Source organism: Oncorhynchus mykiss, chromosome 20, assembly GCF_013265735.2.
Source record: "Oncorhynchus mykiss isolate Arlee chromosome 20, USDA_OmykA_1.1, whole genome shotgun sequence".
Taxonomy (NCBI): Eukaryota; Metazoa; Chordata; class Actinopteri; order Salmoniformes; family Salmonidae; genus Oncorhynchus; species Oncorhynchus mykiss.
In genome coordinates, this window is record NC_048584.1 from 44,514,000 (window position 1) to 44,538,272 (window position 24,273).

The window sequence follows — 24,273 nt, forward strand, 5'->3', positions numbered from 1 at the left end:
TACAATAAGTGCCATGGGATCTTTAATGACCTCAGAGAGTCAGGACACCAGGGTTAACACCTCTACACTTACGATAAGTGCCATGGGATCTTTAATGACCTCAGAGAGTCAGGATACCCGTTTAACGTCCCAACCGAAAGACGGCACCCTACACAGGGCAGTGTGCCCAATCACTGCCCTGGGGCATTGGGATATTTTTTCTAGACCAGAGGAAAGAGTGCCTCCTACTGGCTCTCCAACACCACTTCCAGCAGCATCTGGTCTCCCATCCAGGAACTGACCAGGACCAACCCTGCTTAGCTTCAGAAGCAAGCCAGCAGTGGTATGCAGGGTGGTATGCTGCTGGTATGCAGGGTGGTATGCTGCTGGTTGCAGGGTGGTATGCAGGGTGGTATGCTGCTGGTTGCAGGGTGGTATGCTGCTGGTTGCATGGTGGTATGCTGCTGGTTGCAGAGTGGTATGCTGCTGGTTGCAGGGTGGTATGCAGGGTGGTATGATGCTTCTTCTTAATAAAATATACACATTAATCTTTACAAGGGATGTAGAGCCTAACTACACGCAGTGCGTGAGTTTCAAATGCCTCAAAGATCATTTTCAAATAAAACTAAAAATTCACTAAAAACAAAATCTACTTTATAATTAAAGCATTACATACATACATACAACCTTCACTTACAATATGCGCCTCGGAATTCTATAAGGACCCGCGCTGTTGCGTCCCAAATGTGTCTGTCTTCACTTGTAGCCTGTGAGATCACTTAACAGGCATTGGCTAATAGGAGCTGAGATATCTGAGAGCCATATAGCCATATGAGTGAGAGGTGCTTCGGAGCACGCAGCCGGGAGAAGGGAATTATAAATCAAATCAAATCAAATTTTATTTGTCACATACACATGGTTAGCAGATGTTAATGCGAGTGTAGCGAAATGCTTGTGCTTCTAGTTCCGACAATGCAGTAATAACCAACAAGTAATCTGGCTAACAATTCCAAAACTACTACCTTATAGACACAAGTGTAAGGGGATAAAGAATATGTACATAAAGATGTATGAATGAGTGATGGTACAGAGAGGCATAGGCAAGATACAGTAGATGGTATTGAGTGCAGTATATACATATGAGATGAGTATATAAACAAAGTGGCATAGTTAAAGTGGCTAGTGATACATGTATTACATAAAGATGCAGTAGATGATATAGAGTACAGTATATACATGTACATATGAGATGAGTAATGTAGGGTATGTAAACATTATATTAGGTAGCATTGTTTAAAGTGGCTAGTGATATATTTTACATAATTTCCCATCAATTCCCATTATTAAAGTGGCTGGAGTTGAGTCAGTGTGTTGGCAGGAGCCACTCAATGTTAGTGGTGGCTGTAACAGTCTGATGGCCTTGAGATAGAAGCTGTTTTTCAGTCTCTCGGTCCCAGCTTTGATGCACCTGTACTGACCTCGCCTTCTGGATGATAGCGGGGTGAACAGGCAGTGGCTCGGGTGGTTGTTGTCCTTGATGATCTTTATGGCCTTCCTGTGACATCGGGTGGTGTAGGTGTCCTGGAGGTCAGGTAGTTTGCCCCCGGTGATGCGTTGTGCAGACCTCACTACCCTCTGGAGAGCCTTACGGTTGTGGGCGGAGCAGTTGCCGTACCAGGCGGTGATACAGCCCGACAGGATGCTCTCGATTGTGCATCTGTAGAAGTTTGTGAGTGCTTTTGGTGACAAGCCGAATTTCTTCAGCCTCCTGAGGTTGAAGAGGCGCTGCTGCGCCTTCTTCACGATGCTGTCTGTGTGGGTGGACCAATTCAGTTTGTCTGTGATGTGTACGCCGACGAACTTAAAACTTACTACCCTCTCCACTACTGTCCCATTGATGTGGATAGGGGGGTGTTCCCTCTGCTGTTTCCTGAAGTCCACAATCATCTCCTTAGTTTTGTTGACGTTGAGTGTTAGGTTATTTTCCTGACACCACACTCCGAGGGCCCTCACCTCCTCACTGTAGGCCGTCTCGTCGTTGTTGGTAATCAAGCCTACCACTGTTTTGTCGTCCGCAAACTTGATGATTGAGTTGGAGGCGTGCGTGGTCACGCAGTCATGGGTGAACAGGGAGTACAGGAGAGGGCTCAGAACGCACCCTTGTGGGGCCCCAGTGTTGAGGATCAGCGGGGTGGAAATGTTGTTGCCTACCCTCACCACCTGGGGGCGGTCCGTCAGGAAGTCCAGTACCCAGTTGCACAGGGCGGGGTCGAGACCCAGGGTCTCAAGCTTGATGACGAGCTTGGAGGGCACTATGGTGTTAAATGCCGAGCTGTAGTCGATAAACAGCATTCTCACATAGGCATTCCTCTTGTCCAGATGGGTTAGGGCAGTGTGCAGTGTGCAGTGTGGTTGAGATTGCATCGTCTGTGGACCTATTTGGGCGGTAAGCAAATTGGAGTGGGTCTAGGGTGTCAGGTAGGGTGGAGGTGATATGGTCCTTGACTAGTCTCTCAAACCACTTCATGATGACGGAAGTGAGTGCTACGGGGCGGTAGTCATTTAGCTCAGTTACCTTAGCTTTCTTGGGAACAGGAGCAATGGTGGCCCTCTTGAAGCATGTGGGAACAACAGACTGGGATAGGGATTGATTGAATATGTCCGTAAACACACCAGCCAGCTGGTCTGCGCATGCTCTGAGGGCGCGGCTGGGGATGCCGTCTGGGCCTGCAGCCTTGCGAGGGTTGACACGTTTAAATGTTTTCCTCACGTCGGCTGCAGTGAAGGAGAGTCCGCATGTTTTAGTTGCGGGCCGTGTCAGTGGCACTGTATTGTCCTCAAAGCGGGCAAAAAAATTATTTAGTCTGCCTGGGAGCAAGACATCCTGGTCAGGCTTTCTTTTTGTAATCCGTGATTGACTGTAGACCCTGCCACATACCTCTTGTGTCTGAGCTGTTGAATTGAGATTCTACTTTGTCTCTATACTGACGCTTAGCTTGTTTGATTGCCTTGCGGAGGGAACAGTTACATTATTTGTATTCGGTCATGTTTCCGGTCACCTTGCCCTGAATAAAAGCAGTGGTTCGGGCTTTCAGTTTCACACGAATGCTGCCGTCAATCCACAGTTTCTGGTTTGGGAATGTTTTAATCGTTGCTATGGGAACGACATCTTCAACGCACGTTCTAATGAACTCGCTCACCGAATCAGCGTATTCGTCAATGTTGTTGTCTGACTGAATTATAATTATTATATTCAGCCCAAGGCACAATGGCCACTGGGGGCAAAAGGCACGGATTATTTTTTTAGGTGGCATTGCAGCCACACTAAGGGGATGCTGCTGAGAAATTCAGGGCATTATCAAGTGCTTGTCAAATTGTGAATGAGAGACTGATGATGTGTGTGCAGCCTGCTCAAAAAAACAAAACAGAGCTCATGCCTGTCATGTTACTTTTTTCAAATCATCATTAGAGTCATGCAGCCTAACAATGTATTAAAAATCAACACATATTACCCAACGTATTACCCAACGTATTACCCAACGTATTACCCAACATATTACCCAACGTATTACCCAACGTATTACCCAACGTATTACCCAACGTATTACCCAACGTATTACCCAACGTATTACCCAACGTATTACCCAACGTATTACCCAACGTATTACCCAACGTATTACCCAACGTATTACCCAACGTTTTACCCAACGTATTACCCAACGTATTACCCAACGTATTACCCAACATATTACCCAAAACGCTCAACACAGAATATCCGTACTCTCTCAAATCGTTTGTAGAAAATATCCTTTCGATTTTATTCAGCTTTGTTCAATTGTATTCTTCATACTGTAAAATAATGTCACGGAATTATAAGCTAATCTTGTCTGCTAAATGAACTAGTGTAGCCCACAGCCATGTGGCACAGCCAGATCAGGACCTAACATAAGGACAACTCAGAGTATGTAGCCCACAGCCATATGGCACAGCCAGATCAGGACCTAACATCAGGACAACACAGAGTATGTTATTCTGTTCTTCTGAAAAAGACTACATTTTCTTCATATCATGTTTCTTTAGACCTGTCTAAAATAAATAATGGATTTATTGTGATGGTGTAGGATATATTATATGGATTTATTAGACTTTTTAAAATGTAGATGTTCCAAAGGTCTGCATCAGTGGCTTGTAGGCTGTGTGGAAGCCAGGAGATGCTAAATGTGTTTATGTTAATTAACAGTCAATTACCGGTTGACCGGCACAACCCTAGCTGCTACCCTATTCCTATCCCTCCCCCAGCAATACCGCCTCTTTCCCTTGCCTGGACCCAATCACAGCCAAGCTGTTGCAGCTTCAGTCAATCACAGGGCCACAGCTCTGGGATTGACGATTGCTTATGTTGCTACCAGCTGCCCAAACCTCCAGGAGCATCATTGCAGGGAAAAATCTAAGAGGGATCCTTGGGACGTCTAACTCTGATGTAACCCCATTGAAGTTCACGTTTCAAATAGTTAAAGTAAGGGTTAGGTAAAGGTTATGGTTAACGTTAAGGTTAAGTTTAGGGTAGGGGTTACGGTTAGGTGTAGGGTAGGGGCTAGGTAAAGGTTATGGTTAACGTTAAGGTTAAGTTTAGGGGTTACGGTTAAGTGTGGGGTAGGGTAGAGGTTAGGTAAAGGTTATGGTTAACGTTAAGGTTAAGTTTAGGGTAGGGGTTACGGTTCGGTGTAGGGTAGGGTAGGGGCTAGGTAAAGGTTATGGTAGGGGTTAAGGTTAGGGTAGAGGTTACGGTTAGGTGTAGGGTAGGGTAGGGGTTAGGTAAAGGTTATGGTTAACGTTAAGGTTAAGGTTAGGGTAGGGGTTACGGTTAGGTGTAGGGTAGGGTAGGGGTTAGGTAAAGGTTATGGTTAAGGTTACGGTTAAGTGTAGGGTAGGGGTTACGGTTAGGAGTAGGGTAGGGGTTAGGTAAAGGTTATGGTAGGGGTTAAGGTTAGGTTTAGAGTAGGTAGGGGTTACGGTTAAGTGAAGGGTAGGGTAGGGTAGGGGTTAGGTAAAGGTTATGGTAGGGGTTAAGGTTAGGTTTAGAGTAGAGTAGAGGTTAGGCAAAGGTTAGGGTAGGGGTAAGGTTAGGTTTAGAGTAGGGAAGTCCCAAGGATCCCACTTTGTAGCTACCATCATTGCAGAGGCTGCCTCATTTTGCATATAGAGTTTGGCTGTGGTGTGGGGGCATCTTTCTGATCCAATACGATGCTACATAGGGGTTTGGTTTAGTTCAGGATCCTATAAAGAGTGTATTATGTTGTCTGTAGGGTTTTAAATGCAGGTAACTTTCCCTGTTGTTGTTTTACAGGAAGGATTCCAGATGTCCTGCTCATTCCCTGCTCATTCCCTGCTGATTCCCTGCTGATTCCCTGCTCATTCCCTGCTCATTCCCTGCTGATTCCCTGCTGATTCCCTGCTGATTCCCTGCTCATTCCCTGCTGATTCCCTGCTGATTCCCTGCTGATTCCCTGCTGATTCCCTGCTCATTCCCTGCTGATTCCCTGCTGATTCCCTGCTCATTCCCTGCTGATTCCCTGCTGATTCCCTGCTCATTCCCTTCTGATTCCCAGCTGATTCCCTGCTGATTGCCTGCTCATTCCCTGCTCATTCCCTGCTGATTCCGGAATCTTCCCACTGGGATTTTTGGAAAAACCTGGGGATTCTGGGAAAGCTACCAGAAACCACCATTAGATCAACCAGATACCTAACCAACTGTCTGTACCTGTCTCTCTCCCCCCTCCTCTTCCTCTTCCTTTTCCCTGACGCTTGACCTGGGCAGCAGAGAGACAGAGAAGTGATGTCATCAACAGTGGACAGGGACAGCATGGTGACCAAGAATTGCACCCGGACGGCGAGCTACGGAGACGGGGAGAGGGAGAGCCCCTACCTACCCAAAGACCTAGATTACTCTCTGGGCATCGCACGAGAAGAGGTGCCCCTCTACCCACACCACCCACACCACTCACTACTGTCAAATTCATATCCATTGTAGGAGTGTTACTGTGTTGGAGGAACAGGTTGACATTCAGTAGTAGTCATATTCATACGAATGTTTAACTTATACAGACAGATCCCTTCATAGTTTTTCTCCTGATGTGTACATGAACTGCACCTACTAAAGTTCTCCCTTCCTCCCTCTCAGATCGTGTCCAAGGAGAAGGAGGTCCTGGAGTGGCAGAGGAAGTACGAGGACAGTCGACAGGAAGTGCTGGAGATGAGGTGAGAGGATCAACTGTCAGTCAGTCACGTTACCTTGACAATGGTCAGTCACATTACCTTGACAACGGTCAGTCACGTTACCTTGAGAACAGCCAGTCACGTTACTATGACAACAGTCAGTCACGTTACTATGACAACAGTCAATCACGTTACTATGACAACAGTGGGTCACGTTACTATGACAACAGTCAGTCACGTTACTATGACAGCAGTCAGTCACGTTACTATGACAACAGTGGGTCACGTTACCTTGAGAACAGCCGGTCACGTCACTATGACAACAGTCAGGTTGGTGTAGAGCGGTGGTGGTGTCCATCTAGAGAGGAGAGCATACCCTCTTAGTAAAAAGGTTTCCAAAAGGGTTCTTCAACTGTCCCCATAAGATAACCCCTTTTTGTTCCAGGTAGAACCCTTTTTTGTTCCAGGTAGAACCCCTTTTCTGTTCCAGATAGAACCCTTTTTTGTTCCAGGTAGAACCCCTTTTCTGTTCCAGATAGAACCCTTTTTTGTTCCAGGTAGAACCCTACTTTGTTACAGGTGGAACCCTTTTTGTTCCAGGTAGAACCCTTTTCTGTTTCAGGTAGAACCCTTTTTTGTTCCAGGTAGAACCCTTTTTTGTTCCAGGTAGAACCCTTTTCTTTTCCAGGTAGAACCCTTTTAGGATCCATGTAGAACCCTCTGTGGAAATTGTTCTACATGGATCCCAAAACGGTTCTACCTGGAACCAAAAAGGGGTTCTTCAAAGGGTTCTCCTATGGGGACATCCAAAAATAACCTTTTTAGTTTGTAGATATCACAGTTTTTTTTTTTGTAAGAGTGTAGTTCAGATTAACTAAGGAGGGTTAAGTAGCTAAGAGGGGAGGCAAGGCTAATCCACCCGCTTACCTCTCTATCCGACAACACCAAAAAAGACTAAACGCATGCGTCCTTGCCTCCCCTCTTGCCTAACCCTAACCCTACTTAACCCTCCTTATCGTTGGGGCCAATCAGCCTAATGAAATAAGTCCCCTAGTTAATCTGAACTACACTCTTACAAAAAAAAACTAGTAGCATGATACAGCGGCAGGGTACTTATTGGTTAGGGTGGCAGGGTAGCCTAGTGGTTAGAGCGTTGGACTAGTAACCGGAAGGTTGTGAGTTCAAACCCCCGAGCTGACAAGGTACAAATCTGTCGTTCTGCCCCTGAACAGGCAGTTAACCCACTGTTCCCAGGCCGTCATTGAAAATAAGAATTTGTTCTTAACTGACTTGCCTGATTAAATAAAGGTACAATAAAATAAAATAAATAAACAGGAACTATAGTATTTACAAAGACTGCATATACGTCGGAGCAGATCAGCCTGTAGTCTTTGTAAATACTATAGGTCCTGTATCATGCTACTAGTTTTCTTTCTTGACATGTGTAAAGGTGTAAAGTACTTAAGTAAAAATACTTTAAAATACTACTTCATTTGTTTTTTGGAGGGTATGTGTACTTTACTATTTATATTTTTGACAACTTTTACTTTACTACATTCCTAAAGAAAATAATAGTTTTTAGTACATACATTTATACTTTTTCCCCTGACCTTGTTTTTAAAAGAAATGCAAATCTATTGTTCATTTAAAATAACATCAAATTGATCAGAAATACAGTGTAGATATTGTTAATGTTGTAAATGACTGTTGTAGCTGGAAACGGCAGATTATTTGTAATGGAATATCTACAGAGGCCCATTATCAGCAACCATCACTCCTGTGTTCCAATGGCACTTTGTGTTAGCTAATCCAAAATGTATCATTTTAAAAGCAAAAGCAATTTTTCGCATGGAATAGCCTTCATTTCTCAGAACAAGAATAGACTGATGAGTTTCAGAAGACAGTACTTTGTTTCTGGCCATTTTGAGCCTGTAATCAAACCCACAAATGCTGATGCCCCAGATACTCAACTAGTCTAAAGAAGGCCAGTTTTATTGCTTCTTTAATCAGAACAACAGTTGTCAGCTGTGCTAACATAATTGCAAAAGGGTTTCTAATGATCAATTAGCCTTTTAAAATGATCAACTTGGATTAGCTGACACAACCTGCCATTGGAACACAGGAGTGATGGTTGCTGATGATGGGCCTCTGTACGCCTATGTAGATATTCCATTAAAAATCAGCTACAATAGTCATTAACAATGTCTACACAGTATTTCTGATCAATTTGATGTTATTTTAATGGACAAAAAATGAGCTTGTTTTTCAAAAACAAGAATATTTCTAAGTGACCCCAAACTTTTGAACGGTACTGTATACTGTATGTGTATATTTACTGTATGTGTGTATAGATATATATATATATATACACTATTTGTATATATACAGTTGAAGTCAGAAGTTTACACACACCTTAGCCAAATACATTTAAACTCAGTTTTTCACAATTTCTGACATTTAATCCTAGTAAAAATTCCCTGTTTTAGGTCAGTTAGGATCAAAAACAGAGAAATACAAAACATAGAGAATAATAAGGATCTCTAAGGTCAGGGAGAATGAGAGAATGATTTATTTCAGATTTGAATTATTTCATCACATTCCCAGTGGGTCAGAAGTTCACATACACTCAATCAGTATTTGGTAGCATTGACTTCAAAATGGTTTAACTTGGGTCAAACGTTTCGGGTAGCCTTCTACAAGATTCCCACAATAAGTTGGGTGATTTTTGGCCCATTCCTCCTGACAGAGCTGGTGTAACTGAGTCAGGTTTGTAGACCTCCTTGCTTGCACAAGCCTTTTGAGTTCTGCTCACACATTATCTATGGGATTGAGGTCGGGGCTTTGTGATGGCCACTCCAATACCTTGACTTTGTTGTCCTTAAGCCATTTTGCCACGACTTTGGAAGTATGCTTGGAGTCAATGTCCATTTGGAAGACCCATTTGTGACCAAGCTTTAACTTCCTGACTGATGACTTGAGATGTTGCTTCAATATATCCACATACTTTTCTTTCCTCATGATGCCATCTATTTTGTGAAGTGCACCAGTCCCTCCTGCAGCAAAGCACCCCCACAACATAATGCTGCCACCCCCATGCTTCACGGTTGGGAGGGTGTCCTTCAACTTGCAAGCCTCCCCCTTTTTCCTCCAAACATAACGATGGTCATTATGGCCTAACAGTTCTATTTTGTTTCATCAGACCAGAGGACATTTCTCCAAAAAGTACGATCTTTGTCCCCATGTGCAGTTGCAAACCGTAGTCTGGCTTTTTTTAAGGCGGTTTTGGAGCAGTGGCTTCTTCCTTGCTGAGCGGGCTTTCAGGTTATGTCTATATAGGACTCGTTCTACTGTGGATATAGATACTTTTGTACCTGTTTCCTCCAGCATCTTCACAAGGGCCATTCCTGATGTTCTGGGATTGATTTGCACCTTTTCGCACCAAAGTACGTTAATCTCTAGGAGACAGAACGCTTCTCCTTCCTGAGCGGTATGATGGCTGCGTGGTCCCATGGTGTTTATATTTGCGTTCTATTGCTTGAACAGATGAACGTGGTACCTTCAGGTGTTTAGAAATTGATCCCAAGGATGAACCAGACTTGTGGAGGTCTACAATGTTTTTCTCTGAGGACTTGGCTGATTTCTTTTGATTTCCCATGATGTCAAGCAAATAGGCACTGAGTTTGAAGGTAGGCCTTGAAATACATCCACAGGTACACTTCCAATTGACTCAAATGATGTCAATTAGCCTATCAGAAGCTTCTAAAGCCATGACATCATTTTCTGGAATTTTCCAAGCTGTTTAAAAGGCACAGTCAACTTAGTGTATGTAAACTTCTGACCCACTGGAATTGTGATACAGTGAATTATATGTGAAATAATCTGTCTGTAAACAATTGTTGGAAAAAATACTTGTGTCATTGCACAAAGTAGATGTCCTAACCGACTTGCCAAAACTATAGTTTGTTACAAGAAATTTGTGGAGTGGTTGAAAAACAAGTTTTAAAGACTCCAACCTAAGTGGATGTAAACTTCCAACTTCAGCTGTATTCTGTTTGTGTGTGCATGTATATATATATATATATATATATTTAAGGTTATTATATTTTCTTGTCAGTCTTGATCCATAACCATCGGTTACACAGTGATACAGTACTGGTACCAGCCCTATTTTTGAGTCATAACATTGTGCGTGATGGACCGACGCAAAGAAAAACTCAACTGGTGTTTTGACCTACCTATCCAATAACTCATATGTGTCTTTCAGAAACATGCTCATGCCTTATGCTAATGAAACAAAGTGTTGAATATATATATATATTTTTTTAATCAATTCATCTTTTGCCGTTTGTGGTTCATAGGAGAATCGTGTCAGAGTATGAGAAGACCATTGCACAGATGATTGGTGAGTGTTTCTCTGACAGCTACAGTCATACTGTCCCATCCCCAACGAAGCTCAGGGGTTTTAATACTTTAGAATTGTTGTCTTGAACGTTACGACAACATTTAAATCTGTGCCTAAAGAAAACATATCCAATGTAATTATTTGACATGAGACATGAGCCATAAACAACTCACTATTTTACATTACAGGGGATTTAACATCCCAGGGGATTTAACATCACAGGGGATTTACATCCCAGGGGATTTAACATCACAGAGGATTTAACATCACAGGGGATTTAACATCACAGGGGATTTAACATCACAGGGGATTTAACATCACAGGGGATTTAACATCACAGAGGATTTAACATCACAGGGGATTTAATATCACAGGGGATTTAATATCACAGGGGATTTAATATCACAGGGGATTTAATATCACAGGGGATTTAACATCACAGGGGATTTAATATCACAGGGGATTTAACATCACAGAGGATTTAACATCACAGGGGATTTAACATCACAGGGGATTTAATATCACAGGGGATTTAACATCACAGAGGATTTAATATCACAGGGGATTTAACATCACAGGGGATTTAATATCACAGGGGATTTAATATCACAGGGGATTTAACATCACAGAGGATTTAACATCACAGAGGATTTAACATCACAGGGGATTTAATATCACAGGGGATTTAATATCACAGGGGATTTAATATCACAGGGGATTTAACATCACAGGGGATTTAATATCACAGGGGATTTAACATCACAGAGGATTTAATATCACAGGGGATTTAACATCACAGGGGATTTAACATCACAGGGGATTTAACATCAAAGGGGATTTAACATCACAGAGGATTTAACATTACAGGGGATTTAACATCACAGAGGATTTAACATCACAGGGGATTTAACATCACAGGGGATTTAACATCACAGAGGATTTAACATCACAGGGGATTTAACATCACAGGGGATTTAACATCACGGAGGATTTAACATCACAGAGGATTTAACATCACAGGGGATTTAACATCACAGGGGATTTAACATCACAGAGGATTTAACATCACAGGGGATTTAACATCACAGGGGATTTAATATCACAGGGGATTTAACATCACAGAGGATTTAACATCACAGGGGATTTAACATCACAGAGGATTTAACATCACAGGGGATTTAACATCACAGAGGATTTATATCACAGAGGATTTATATCACAGAGGATTTATATCAATATTTGGTTCATTCTCCCTTACCTCACAAACTGTTCAGTATGTTAAGACAAAACATCTTATGTGCCTAAATTTTGTCAAAATGAAACACTAAATCTGAATCTGAATCTGCTATTGACCTAAACTGTGTTACCACCTCTAATGCAGCAAAGGCTTTCACCCTTCAATTTGTTAATATAAATACATCTTATTAAGCTCTCCCCCTCCTCCTCTTCTCTCCACCTCCGCTCTCCTCCTCCGCTCTCCTCATCCGCTCTCCTCCTCCGCTCTCCTCTTCGCTCTCCTCCTCCTCTCTCCACCTCCACTCTCCTCCTCCGCTCTCCTCCTCCGCTCTCCTCCTCCTCTCTCCACCTCCGCTCTCCTCCTCCGCTCTCCTCCTCCTCTCTCCTCCTCCGCTCTCCTCCTCCGCTCTACACCTCCGCTCTCCTCCTCCGCTCTCCTCCTCCTCTCTCCTCCTCCGCTCTCCTCCGCTCTCCTCCTCCGCTCTCCTCCTCCTCTCTCCTCCTCCTCTCTCCAACTGCACTCTCCTCCTCCTCTCTCCACCTCCGCTCTCCTCCTCCGCTCTCCTCCTCCGCTCTCCTCCTCCTCTCTCCACCTCCGCTCTCCTCCTCCTCTCTCCTCCTCCGCTCTCCTCATCTGCTCTCCTCCTCCTCTCTCCACCTCCGCTCTCCTCCTCCGCTCTCCTCCTCCTCTCTCCTCCTCCTCTCTCCAGCCTCACATTTCCATTCCACATCAAACCCAGAAGATTCACTCCTCGTCCTGTTTATCTCGCAACTCTCGTTCATTTCTCCCTTTCCACCTCTGGACATTTCTGAAGCTCTGCTCTGATTTGTGCTACTTGATGATTTCATCCCATTATTCACACAGCACCAGGGGTGGGGTCAACTCCATTAACCCCACAGCACCAGGGGTGGGGTCAACTCCATGATTAATATATCACCAGGGGAGGGGTCAACTCCATTATCCATATAGCACCAGGGGAGGGGTCAACTCCATTATCCATATATCACCAGGGGAGGGGTCAACTCCATTATCCACACAGCACCAGGGGAGGGGTCAACTCCATTATCCATATAGCACCAGGGGAGGGGTCAACTCCATTATCCACATAGCACCAGGGTTGGGGTCAACTCCATTATCCCCACAGCACCAGGGGAGGAGTCAACTCCATTATTCACACAGCACCCGGGGAGGGGTCAACTCCATTATCCATATAGCACCAGGGGAGGGGTCAACTCCATTATCCATATAGCACCAGGGGAGGGGTTAACTCCATTATCCCCACAGTCACAGGTAGAGGGGTCAACTCCATTATCCCCACAGCGCAATGGGAGGGGTCAACTCCATTATCCATATGGCACCAGGGGTGAGGTCAACTCCATTATTCACACAGCACCAGGGGAGGGGTCAACTCAATTATCCCCACAGCACCAGGGGTGAGGTCAACTCCATTATTCACACAGTACCAGGGGAGGGGTCAACTCCATTATCCATATAGCACCAGGGGAGGGGTTAACTCCATTATCCCCACAGTCACAGGTAGAGGGGTCAACTCCATTATCCCCACAGCGCAATGGGAGGGGTCAACTCCATTATCCATATAGCACCAGGGGTGGGGTCAACTCCATTATCCCCACAGCACCAGGGGAGGAGTCAACTCCATTATTCACACAGCACCAGGGGAGGGGTCAACTCCATTATCCACACAGCACCAGGGGAGGGGTCAACTCCATTATCCATATAGCACCAGGGGAGGGGTCAACTCCATTATCCATATAGCACCAGGGGAGGGGTCAACTCCATTATCCATATAGGACCAGGGGAGGGGTTAACTCCATTATCCATATAGCACCAGGGGAGGGGTTAACTCCATTATCCCACAGCACCAGGTAGAGGGGTCAACTCCATTATTCTCACAGCACCAGGGGAGGGGTCAACTCCATTATCCACACAGCACCAGGGGAGGGGTCAACTCCATTATCCGCACAGCACCAGGGGAGGGGTCAACTCCATTATCCATATAGCACCAGGGGAGGGGTCAACTCCATTATCCATATAGCACCAGGGGAGGGGTCAACTCCATTATCCATATAGCACCAGGGGAGGGGTCAACTCCATTATCCATATAGCACCAGGGGAGGGGTTAACTCCATTATCCCCACAGCACCAGGTAGAGGGGTCAACTCCATTATTCACACAGCACCAGGTAGAGGGGTCAACTCCATTATTCACACAGCACCAGGGGAGGGGTCAACTCCATTATCCATATGGCACCAGGGAGGGGTCAACTCCATTATCCCCACAGCACCAGGGGAGGGGTCAACTCCATTATCCCCACAGCACCAGGGGTGAGGTCAACTCCATTATCCATATGGCACCAGGGAGGGGTCAACTCCATTATCACTCAGACACTCAGAAATGGCTCTCTCACCTGTCTGGCGGGGTTGGAGTCAATTCCATTTCAATTCACTCAATTCATGAAGTAAGTTGAAATTCCTATTCCAATGTTCCTCAATAATGAGACACATGAAATTTGGAATTTCTGTTGAAATGGAATTGATCCCAACTCATGTGTCCTGCACCCTCCCAGCTTGACTTATAACACAACCCCTTATTTTGTGTTCCTGCTCCCGTCTCGGCCTGTTCCTATTGTGTAAACTCTCTCTAACAGGGCTGCCAGGTGAGTATCGAGGACTCTACCCATTAGTTGCTTGTGTCTCCAGATCACATCCGTCTGTTAAAGAGAGAGAGAGAAAACTCTCTTCGTCTCGTGACATTTGTCTTTACATTGTTTGTTGTCTTTCACTTTTCAACATTTCTTTGTCAGGAAACTGGTGGTACTATACCTTTAATTCGTTTCTACAATGCACAGCACCAGATTTTCTTAAAGGAGCCTTTCTGTCATGGGTCCTTTAAAGGCTCCTTTCATTCAAAAATTAGATTTTTCCTGTGTTTTATATTTTTATATTTCAACACTGTGATGTTGTGAAATTAAGAAAATTATGATAATATCCTTTTTGTGTAAGAGCTGTTTGAAAAGACGGCCTGAAATGTTCAGCCTGTTTTGATGGAGTTTTGGCCTGCCTGGTGACATCACCAGGTGGTAAATGAGTTAATTAACCAATAAGAAAGAGAGTTCCAAACCTCTCTGCCAATAGCAGCTAGTTTTCAGTTTTCCCCTCCCCACTCAGACCACGCCCAAGTGCTAATTGTACTTCAGTTTCTTCTTCAACTGAAGTCCATAACTATGTGAGTTCAAAACCACACACACACTCACACACACACACACACACACACACACACACACACACACACACACACACACACACACACACTTGTACAACTAACCTGTGTGGGGGGGGCACAATTCAGTCCCTAACCTTTAACCCTAAACCCTAACCCCTAACCTTTAACCCTAACCCCTAACCTTTAACCCTGACCCCTAACCTTTAACCCTAAACCCGTAAGCTAAACATTTATATATATTTTTGACTACTTTTACACTACATTCCTAAAGAAAATTATGTACTTTTTACTCCATACATTTTTCCTGACACCCAAAAGAACTCGTTATATTTTGATTAGCAGGACAGAAGAATTGTCCAATTCACGCACTTATCAAGAGAACATCCCTGGTCATCCCTACTGCCTCTGATCTGGAGGACTCACTAAACAGAGAACATCCCTGCCTCTGATCTGGAGGACTCACTAAACAGAGAACATCCCTGGTCATCCCTACTGCCTCTGATCTGGAGGACTCACTAAACAGAGAACATCCCTGGTCGTCCCTACTGCCTCTGATCTGGAGGACTCACTAAAAGGAGAACATCCCTGGTCATCCCTACTGCCTCTGATCTGGAGGACTCACTAAACAGAGAACATCCCCTGGTCATCCCTACTGCCTCTGATCTGGAGGACTCACTAAACAGAGAACATCCCTGGTCATCCCTACTGCCTCTGATCTGAAGGACTCACTAAACAGAGAACATCCCTGGTCGTCCCTACTGCCTCTGATCTGGAGGACTCACTAAACAGAGAACATCTCTGGTCATCCCTACTGCCTCTGATCTGGCAGACTCACTAAACAGAAAGTCTTCATTTGTAAATGATGTCTGAGTGTTGGAGTGGGCCCCTGGCTATCTGTAAATGATGTCTGAGTGTTGGAGTGGGCCCCTGGCTATCTGTAAATGATGTCTGAGTGTTGGAGTGGGCCCCTGGCTATCTGTAAATGATGTCTGAGTGTTGGAGTGGGCCCCTGGCTATCCGTAAATGATGTCTGAGTGTTGGAGTGGGCCCCTGGCTATCTGTAAATGATGTCTGAGTGTTGGAGTGGGCCCCTGGCTATCTGTAAATGATGTCTGAGTGTTGGAGTGGGCCCCTGGCTATCTGTAAATGATGTCTGAGTGTTGGAGTGGGCCCCTGGCTATCTGTAAATGATGTCTGAGTGTTGGAGTGGGCCCCTGGCTATCTGTAAATGATGTCTGAGTGTTGGAGTGGGCCCCTGGCTATCTGTAAATGATGTCTGAGTGTTGGAGTGGGCCCCTGGCTATCTGTAAATGATGTCTGAGTGTTGGAGTGGGCCCCTGGCTATCTGTAAATGATGTCTGAGTGTTGGAGTGGGCCCCTGGCTATCTGTAAATGATGTCTGAGTGTTGGAGTGGGCCCCTGGCTATCTGTAAATGATGTCTGAGTGTTGGAGTGGGACCCTGGCTATCTGTAAATGATGTCTGAGTGTTGGAGTGGGCCCCTGGCTATCTGTAAATGATGTCTGAGTGTTGGAGTGTGCCCCTGGCTATCTGTAAATGATGTCTGAGTGTTGGAGTGGGCTCCTGGCTATCTGTAAATGATGTCTGAGTGTTGGAGTGGGCCCCTGGCTATCTGTAAATGATGTCTGAGTGTTGGAGTGGGCCCCTGGCTATCTGTAAATGATGTCTGAGTGTTGGAGTGGGCCCCTGGCTATCTGTAAATGATGTCTGAGTGTTGGAGTGGGCCCCTGGCTATCTGTAAATGATGTCTGAGTGTTGGAGTGGGCCCCTGGCTATCTGTAAATGATGTCTGAGTGTTGGAGTGGGCCCCTGGCTATCTGTAAATGATGTCTGAGTGTTGGAGTGGGCCCCTGGCTATCTGTAAATGATGTCTGAGTGTTGGAGTGGGCCCCTGGCTATCTGTAAATGATGTCTGAGTGTTGGAGTGGGCCCCTGGCTATCTGTAAATGATGTCTGAGTGTTGGAGTGGGCCCCTGGCTATCTGTAAATGATGTCTGAGTGTTGGAGTGGGCCCCTGGCTATCTGTAAATGATGTCTGAGTGTTGGAGTGGGCCCCTGGCTATCTGTAAATGATGTCTGAGTGTTGGAGTGGGCCCCTGGCTATCTGTAAATGATGTCTGAGTGTTGGAGTGGGCCCCTGGCTATCTGTAAATGATGTCTGAGTGTTGGAGTGGGCCCCTGGCTATCTGTAAATGATGTCTGAGTGTTGGAGTGTGCCCCTGGCTATCTGTAAATGATGTCTGAGTGTTGGAGTGGGCCCCTGGCTATCTGTAAATGATGTCTGAGTGTTGGAGTGGGCCCCTGGCTATCTGTAAATGATGTCTGAGTGTTGGAGTGGGCCCCTGGCTATCTGTAAATGATGTCTGAGTGTTGGAGTGGGCCCCTGGCTATCTGTAAATGATGTCTGAGTGTTGGAGTGGGCCCCTGGCTATCTGTAAATGATGTCTGAGTGTTGGAGTGGGCCCCTGGCTATCTGTAAATGATGTCTGAGTGTTGGAGTGGGCCCCTGGCTATCTGTAAATGATGTCTGAGTGTTGGAGTGGGCCCCTGGCTATCCGTAAATAAAAACAATACAATTGCATTTATTTGTAATTCTGGTTCGTCTAATATAAGGAATTTGAAAAGATTTATACTTTTACTTTTGATACTTAAGTATATTTACAGTGGGGCAAAAAAGTATTTAGTCAGCCACCAATTGTGCAAGTTCTCCCACTTAAAAAGATGAGAGAGGCCTGCAATTTTCATCATAGGTACACTTCAACTATGACAGACAAAATGAGAACTAAAAAAATCCAGAAAATCACATTGTAGGATTTGTAATGAATTTGTTGACTAAATACTTTTTTGCCCCACTGTAAAACCAAATACTTTAAAACTTTTACTCAAGTAGTATTTTACTGGGTGACTTTTACTTTTACTTCAGTCATTTTCTATTAAGGTATCTTTACTTTTACTCAAGTTAGGTACTTTTTCCACCGCTGTGTATCAATGTCATTGTATCAGAGCCAAAACAACAACAAAAAAATGTGTCACTGTCCCAATACTTTTTGAGCTCACTGTCGATAGGGGGGTTTCAAACATCTCCTCGGGGAGACGTTTTACGTTGTTGTCGTAGCAGCCCTGAACAAACTCGCCGGATTCACCTATTTAAAGGTCTTACTGACTCAGGTATGTGGGCTGTGGGATGGTTAAAATACATGGAGTGGCTGGGGGCTCCCAGAGGTTTGACATAGACAGAAGTCTCAGGTATAAACAAACCCTGGTCACCTGTCACCTGTACACTAACCACTGCTCGGAAAAGGTTAACCCACTGAGGGGGGGGGGGGGGGGGGGGGGGAGATCAGAATGTTCCAAATGTCAGTTTGTTGCTTTTCCCCTTTTGGGCCTCGTTCATTTCGCTCATCGTTCAGTGTTTGTTCTGTCTGCATGCTTCACACAGAAACACAGGGTTTTATCAACATTGCCTTCGTGCTAAAAATGTCCCTAATGCGTCATTAACTAACGTAGGAAAACGTAGTAGTAGGAATTTACTCCGTTTTTTTTATTTTATTGATGTCAAATCCATTCTCATTTCTCTAATGTCGTTACCAGTGTGTCTCTGTTTAGCCTCATTTATACTTGGCGCTAACATGCATCCTTAGTCCTGATCTTGTCCGCATTCTGATTGTGCCTGACATTTTCTAAAATATGTTATGTTTACACATGGTACTAAAATGTCTCTAATATTCGTTGACTGTGTCCACATTGTGACCGGATCTCTTGGTCCCTCTGTATACAAACTATACACGTGTAAGATGTCCAGACACAATGATTGGCTGACTGCCTCTGGAGGCGGGTCAGGAAGATCGGATCACAATTAGTCTTTTAATCATCGACATCTGTTAGGACAATGTGGTTACAATCAAAATCTGGACAAGATTAAGACAATGGATACATGTCAGAACCTGGTATAAACAGGGCGTGAGTGTGTATATGTAAGCATGTGTGTGTGTGTGTGTCGATATTCATATTCCTGTGTGTGTGTGTGTGTGTGTGTGTGTGTGTGTGTGTGTCTGCGTGCATGTTTTAGTGTCTTTTGTATTTGTGTGCGCAGAATCAGGAACACCATCTCATCTGTGTCCTCCCTCTCCTCTCTCTGTCCTCCCTCTTTATCCTCCCTCTCTATCCTCCCTCTCCTCTCTCTATCCTCCCTCTCCTCCCACACCTCTCTCTATCCTCCCTCTCCTCCCACACCTCTCTATATCCTCCCTCTCCTCCCTCTCTTCTCTCTATCCTCCCTCCATCCCTCTCCTCTCTCTATCCTCCATCCCTCTCCTCCCTATCCTCTCTCTCTATCCTCCCTCTTCTCTCCTCCCTCTCCTCTCTCTATCCTCCCTCTCCTCCCTCTCCTCTCTCCGTCCTCCCTCCATCTCTCTCCTCTCTCTATCCTCCCTCTCCTCTCTCTATCCTCCCTCATCTCTCTCCTCTCTCTATCCTCCCTCTCCTCCCTCTCCTCTCTCTATCCTCCATCCCTCTCCTCTCTCTATCCTCCCTATCCTCTCTCTCTATCCTCCCTCTCCTCTCCTCCCTCTCCTCTCTCTATCCTCCTTCCATCCCTCTCCTCTCTCTATCCTCCCTCCATCTCTCTCCTCTCTCTATCCTCCCTCCATCCCTCTCCTCTCTCTATCCTCCCTCTCCTATCTCTACCCTCCCTCCATCTCTCTCCTCTCTATATCCTCCCTCTCTTCTCTCTATCCTCCTATCCTCTCTCTATCCTCCCTCCATACCTCTCCTCTCTCTATCCTCCCTCAATCCCTCTCCTCTCTCTGTCCTCCCTCTCTCCCTCTCTCCCTCTCCCTCTCCCTCTCCCTCTCCCTCTCCTCTCTCTCTGTCCTCCCTCCATCTCTCTCCTCCCTCTCCTCTCTCTATCCTCCCTCCATCCTTCTCCTCTCTCTGTCCTCCCTCTCCTCCCTCTCTTCTCTCTATCCTCCCTCTCCTCTCTCTATCCTCCCTCCATCCCTCTCCTCTCCCTCTCCTCTCTCTAACCTCCCTCTCCTCTCTCTATCCTCCCTCCATCTCTCTCATCTCTTCAACCTTCGTCCCTCCATCTCTTGTCTCTCTCCGTCCTCTCTCTCTCTTCTCTTTCTGTGTCCTCCCTCCCTCCAGACGGTGAGCAGAAGGATAAGTCTCTGTCTCATCACACCATCCAGCAGCTGACCGTAGAGAAGGACCAGGCTCTTTCAGACCTCAACTCAGTAGAGAAAAGTCTGGCTGAACTGTTCAGACGATACGAGAAGCTGAAGGACGTCCTCGAGGGATACCGCAAGGTGGGGGGGTGGGGGGGGGGGGGGGGCTTTCGGACGACTGCATACACACACTTGCCTGAAATCTGTTCGTCAATGTCGATCATGACGATATTCCAGTAGTTATTATTGTGGTTTCATGACTTCAGTCGGTTGTTTGATGTGGTCCTTTGTTAGTCCTGCCTTTGTGGTCTGAAATGGCTCAGTTGGTAAGAGTGAGATGCAACGGCGATGTTGTGGATTCAATTTCCACAGGGAAATAAGAACTCAGTGTAAATTAGGATGAACGAGTCTGTTTAGGGGCCTCTTCATATGAGACCCTTTCAAACACAGTCTCTCTGTGTGTGTTCCCTCTCAAACACAGTCTCTCTTTGTGTGTGTTACCATTCAAACACAGTCTCTCTGTGTGTGTGTTACCATTCAAACACAGTCTCTCTGTGTGTGTGTTACCATTCAAACACAGTCTCTCTGTGTGTGTTCCCTCTCAAACACAGTCTCTCTGTGTGTGTTCCCTCTCAAACACAGTGTCTCTTTGTGTGTGTTACCATTCAAACACAGTCTCTCTGTGTGTGTTCCCTCTCAAACACAGTCTCTCTGTGTGTTCCCTCTCAAACACAGTCTCTCTGTGTGTGTTACCATTCAAACACAGTCTCTCTGTGTGTGTTCCCTCTCAAACACAGTCTCTCTGTGTGTGTTACCATTCAAACACAGTCTCTCTGTGTGTGTTCCCTCTCAAACACAGTCTCTCTGTGTGTGTTCCCTCTCAAACACAGTCTCTTTGTGTGTGTTCCCTCTCAAACACAGTCTCTCTGTGTGTGTTACCATTCAAACACAGTCTGTGTGTGTGTGTGTGCATGTGTGCGTGCGTATGTGTGTGTGTGTGTGCTATAGTTGATTGGAGGTCTTTTGTACTGAAACCCTAAATCAGGTGTGTCTCTTTCTGGCTGTGCGTCTCCCCATCAGAATGAGGAGGTGTTGAAGAAATGTGCTCAGGAGTACCTGTCCCGGGTGAGGAAGGAGGAACAGCGTTACCATGCCCTGAAGATCCATGCCGAGGAGAAACTAGACAGGTGAGCCCTGAAGATCCATGCCGAGGAGAAACTAGACAGGTGAGTCCTGAAGATCCATGCCGAGGAGAAACTAGACAGGTGAGTCCTGAAGATCCACGCCGAGGAGAAACTAGACAGGTGAGTCCTGAAGATCCATGCCGAGGAGAAACTAGACAGGTGAGTCCTGAAGATCCATGCCGAGGAGAAACTAGACAGGTGAGTCCTGATGGACCTCCCTCCCCTCTGGAGAAACTAGACAGGTGAGTCCTGATGGGCCTCCCTCCCCTCTGGAGAAACTAGACAGGTGAGCCCTGAAGATCCATGCCGAGGAGAAACTAGACAGGTGAGTCCTGATGGACCTCCCTCCCCTCTGGAGAAACTAGACAGGTGAGCCCTGAAGATCCATGCCGAGGAGAAACTAGACAGGTGAGTCCTGATGGACCTCCCTCCCCTCTGGAGAAACTAGACAGGTGAGTCCTGATGGGCCTCTCTCCCCTCTGGAGAAACTAGACAGGTGAGTCCTGATGGGCCTCTCTCCCCTCTGGAGAAACTAGACAGGTGAGACCAGACCTAATGGTTATGTAGTCTTTCTACACAGCCAGGTGGATGGACCTCCCTTTCCTCTGAGTCTGGGTCCTCTCTATGTTTCTTCCTTCTCTGATGTTTTTTTTCCTCTCCACTTGGCTTCAAATCATTTGTTGATAAAAGCTGGTGAGATGACGACTGTTGCTTTGCCATCGAGACAGATCTAAACCAGGGGTTTTCCAGTGTTTTAATGTTAATGTCTGGTGTTGTGTTTTCATCAGGAGTGTAACACTTAAAAGACTTGGGCAAAGCAGAATCAACAACCTCTGTATTGTTCAAGACTGTTGCTTCGTGAGAAGGTGTTTAAGTACACGGATAGCCATTTTGATGTAAATGATAGGCTGAAAATAACCAGGGGCCTTGCCTTGGCTCCGAGTCAGAGCAGGTAGGCCGAAGCCATGGCCCAGTGATACGTGGGTGCCGGCCCAAGTAGATAGAAACTGGGGGTAAAACACTAGGGTGAATCCTCAGTGGAAATGTTGCCATAAAGTCTGTGTCCCTCTCCTAACCCCCAGGGCGAACTCTGACATAGCCCAGGTGAGGATGAGGGCTCGTCAGGAGACAGCAGCGTACCAGGCCTCTCTCAGGAAGGAGACCATGAAGGTGGACTCACTGGAGAGAACCCTAGAGCAGAAGGTACAATCACACATGCACGCACGCACACAAACACACACACACACGTGTGTGAAAGACTGCATTCAAACCCAGGTGTCCTGCATGCCACAAGCCTATGTTAGCCCTCTGAGCCAAAAGCCAAGATGGAAGTCTTCAGTCTTGACAGAACGGAGCCCACGTCTCCTGTCAGCTTTTCAGAGGGATGTACAATAACCTCTTGGTTTTGTCTCTCTTCCTTAAAAGAACAAAGAGATCGAAGAGCTGACCAAGATCTGTGACGAGCTGATTGCCAAGATGGGGAAGAGCTAGCAACGCTGAACGCGTCCTGCCCATGTCTCCAGGGCCTCAGGGGTACTGAGTGGTCGAGGAAAACAGAAGAAGGACAGAGAGAGGAAAGAGCTAGCTACGCTGAACACATCCTGCCCATGTCTCCAGGGCCTCAGGGGGACTGAGTGGTGGAGGAAAACAGGAGAAGGACAGAGAGAGGAAGTTTCCTCTTCTACTCCCTGGACAGATGGATTTGACGGACAGCTGAGGATGACAGAGTATTTCCATGTATCTACTGGCAACATCGCCCCCAAGAGTATTGGAGGGTAACTCCTGGTCAATGGCTTCCTCACCATGTACAGTTTGATGTGCCAATGTGTACCACGTATCCTGTATCAATGGTTTGGTGAAAGGGACTTAAAAATGGTTGTCATGAATGAGAGAGAGAGTGTGTGGGTCGTGGGTTGTGGGTGGTTATGTGTGTGTGTGATAGAAATAAAGAGCATTGATTGAAGACATCAAATGATGTGAAAACCTTGGATGAAAAGAAAAACAGCAATATTGTGTGTGCATATATATATATATATATATATATATATATATACACACTGAGTGTACAAAATATTAAGAACACCTTCCTAATATTGAGGCCCCCTTTAGCCATCAGAACAGGCTCAATTCGTCGGGTCATGAACTCTACAAGGTGTTGAAAGTGTTCCACAGGGAAGCTGGCCCATGTTGACTCTACAAGGTGTTGAAAGCGTTCCACAGGGATGCTGGCCCATGTTGACTTCAGTACTTCGTTCCACAGGGATGCTGGCCCATGTTGACTTCAGTACCTCGTTCCACAGGGATGCTGGCCCATGTTGACTTCAGTACCTCGTTCCACAGGGATGCTGGCCCATGTTGACTTCAGTACCTCGTTCCACAGGGATGCTGGCCCATGTTGACTTCAGTACCTCGTTCCACAGGGATGCTGGCCCATGTTGACTTCAGTACCTCGTTCCACAGGGATGCTGGCCCATGTTGACTTCAGGACCTCGTTCCACAGGGATGCTGGCCCATGTTGACTTCAGTACCTCGTTCCACAGGGATGCTGGCCCATGTTGACTTCAGTACCTCGTTCCACAGGGATGCTGGCCCATGTTGACTTCAGTACCTCGTTCCACAGGGATGCTGGCCCATGTTGACTCCGAAACCTCGTTCAAAGGCACTTACGTTTTTCACATTCACCCTCTGAATGGCACACGTACACAATCCATGTCTCAAGGCTTAAAAATCCTTCTTTAACCTGTCTCCTCCCCTTCATCTACACTGATTGAATTGGATTTAACAAGTGACATCAATAAGGGATCATAGCTTTCACCTGGATTCACCT

The 24,273-nt window shown here is 45.8% G+C and overlaps 1 protein-coding gene across 14 annotated transcripts in view; it reads left to right on the plus strand.

The window, feature by feature from the left end:
- LOC110499508 (protein piccolo) overlaps window positions 1–23,719 on the plus strand; it is a 135,696-nt gene extending 111,977 nt beyond the window's left edge. For 8 of the 14 annotated variants that reach the window (XM_036956422.1, XM_036956425.1, XM_036956428.1 and 5 more), the window contains 8 exons: window positions 5,798–5,950; window positions 6,161–6,237; window positions 10,554–10,597; window positions 14,503–14,511; window positions 20,243–20,403; window positions 21,343–21,449; window positions 22,529–22,649; window positions 22,872–23,702. In XM_036956422.1, coding sequence (XP_036812317.1) covers window positions 5,798–5,950; window positions 6,161–6,237; window positions 10,554–10,597; window positions 14,503–14,511; window positions 20,243–20,403; window positions 21,343–21,449; window positions 22,529–22,649; window positions 22,872–22,937 — 738 coding nt within the window. In that variant the 3' untranslated portion in view covers window positions 22,938–23,702. The other 6 variants (XM_036956423.1, XM_036956436.1, XR_005038028.1 and 3 more) reach the window with 5 other exon arrangements.
- Window positions 23,720–24,273: the final 554 nt, after the last annotated feature.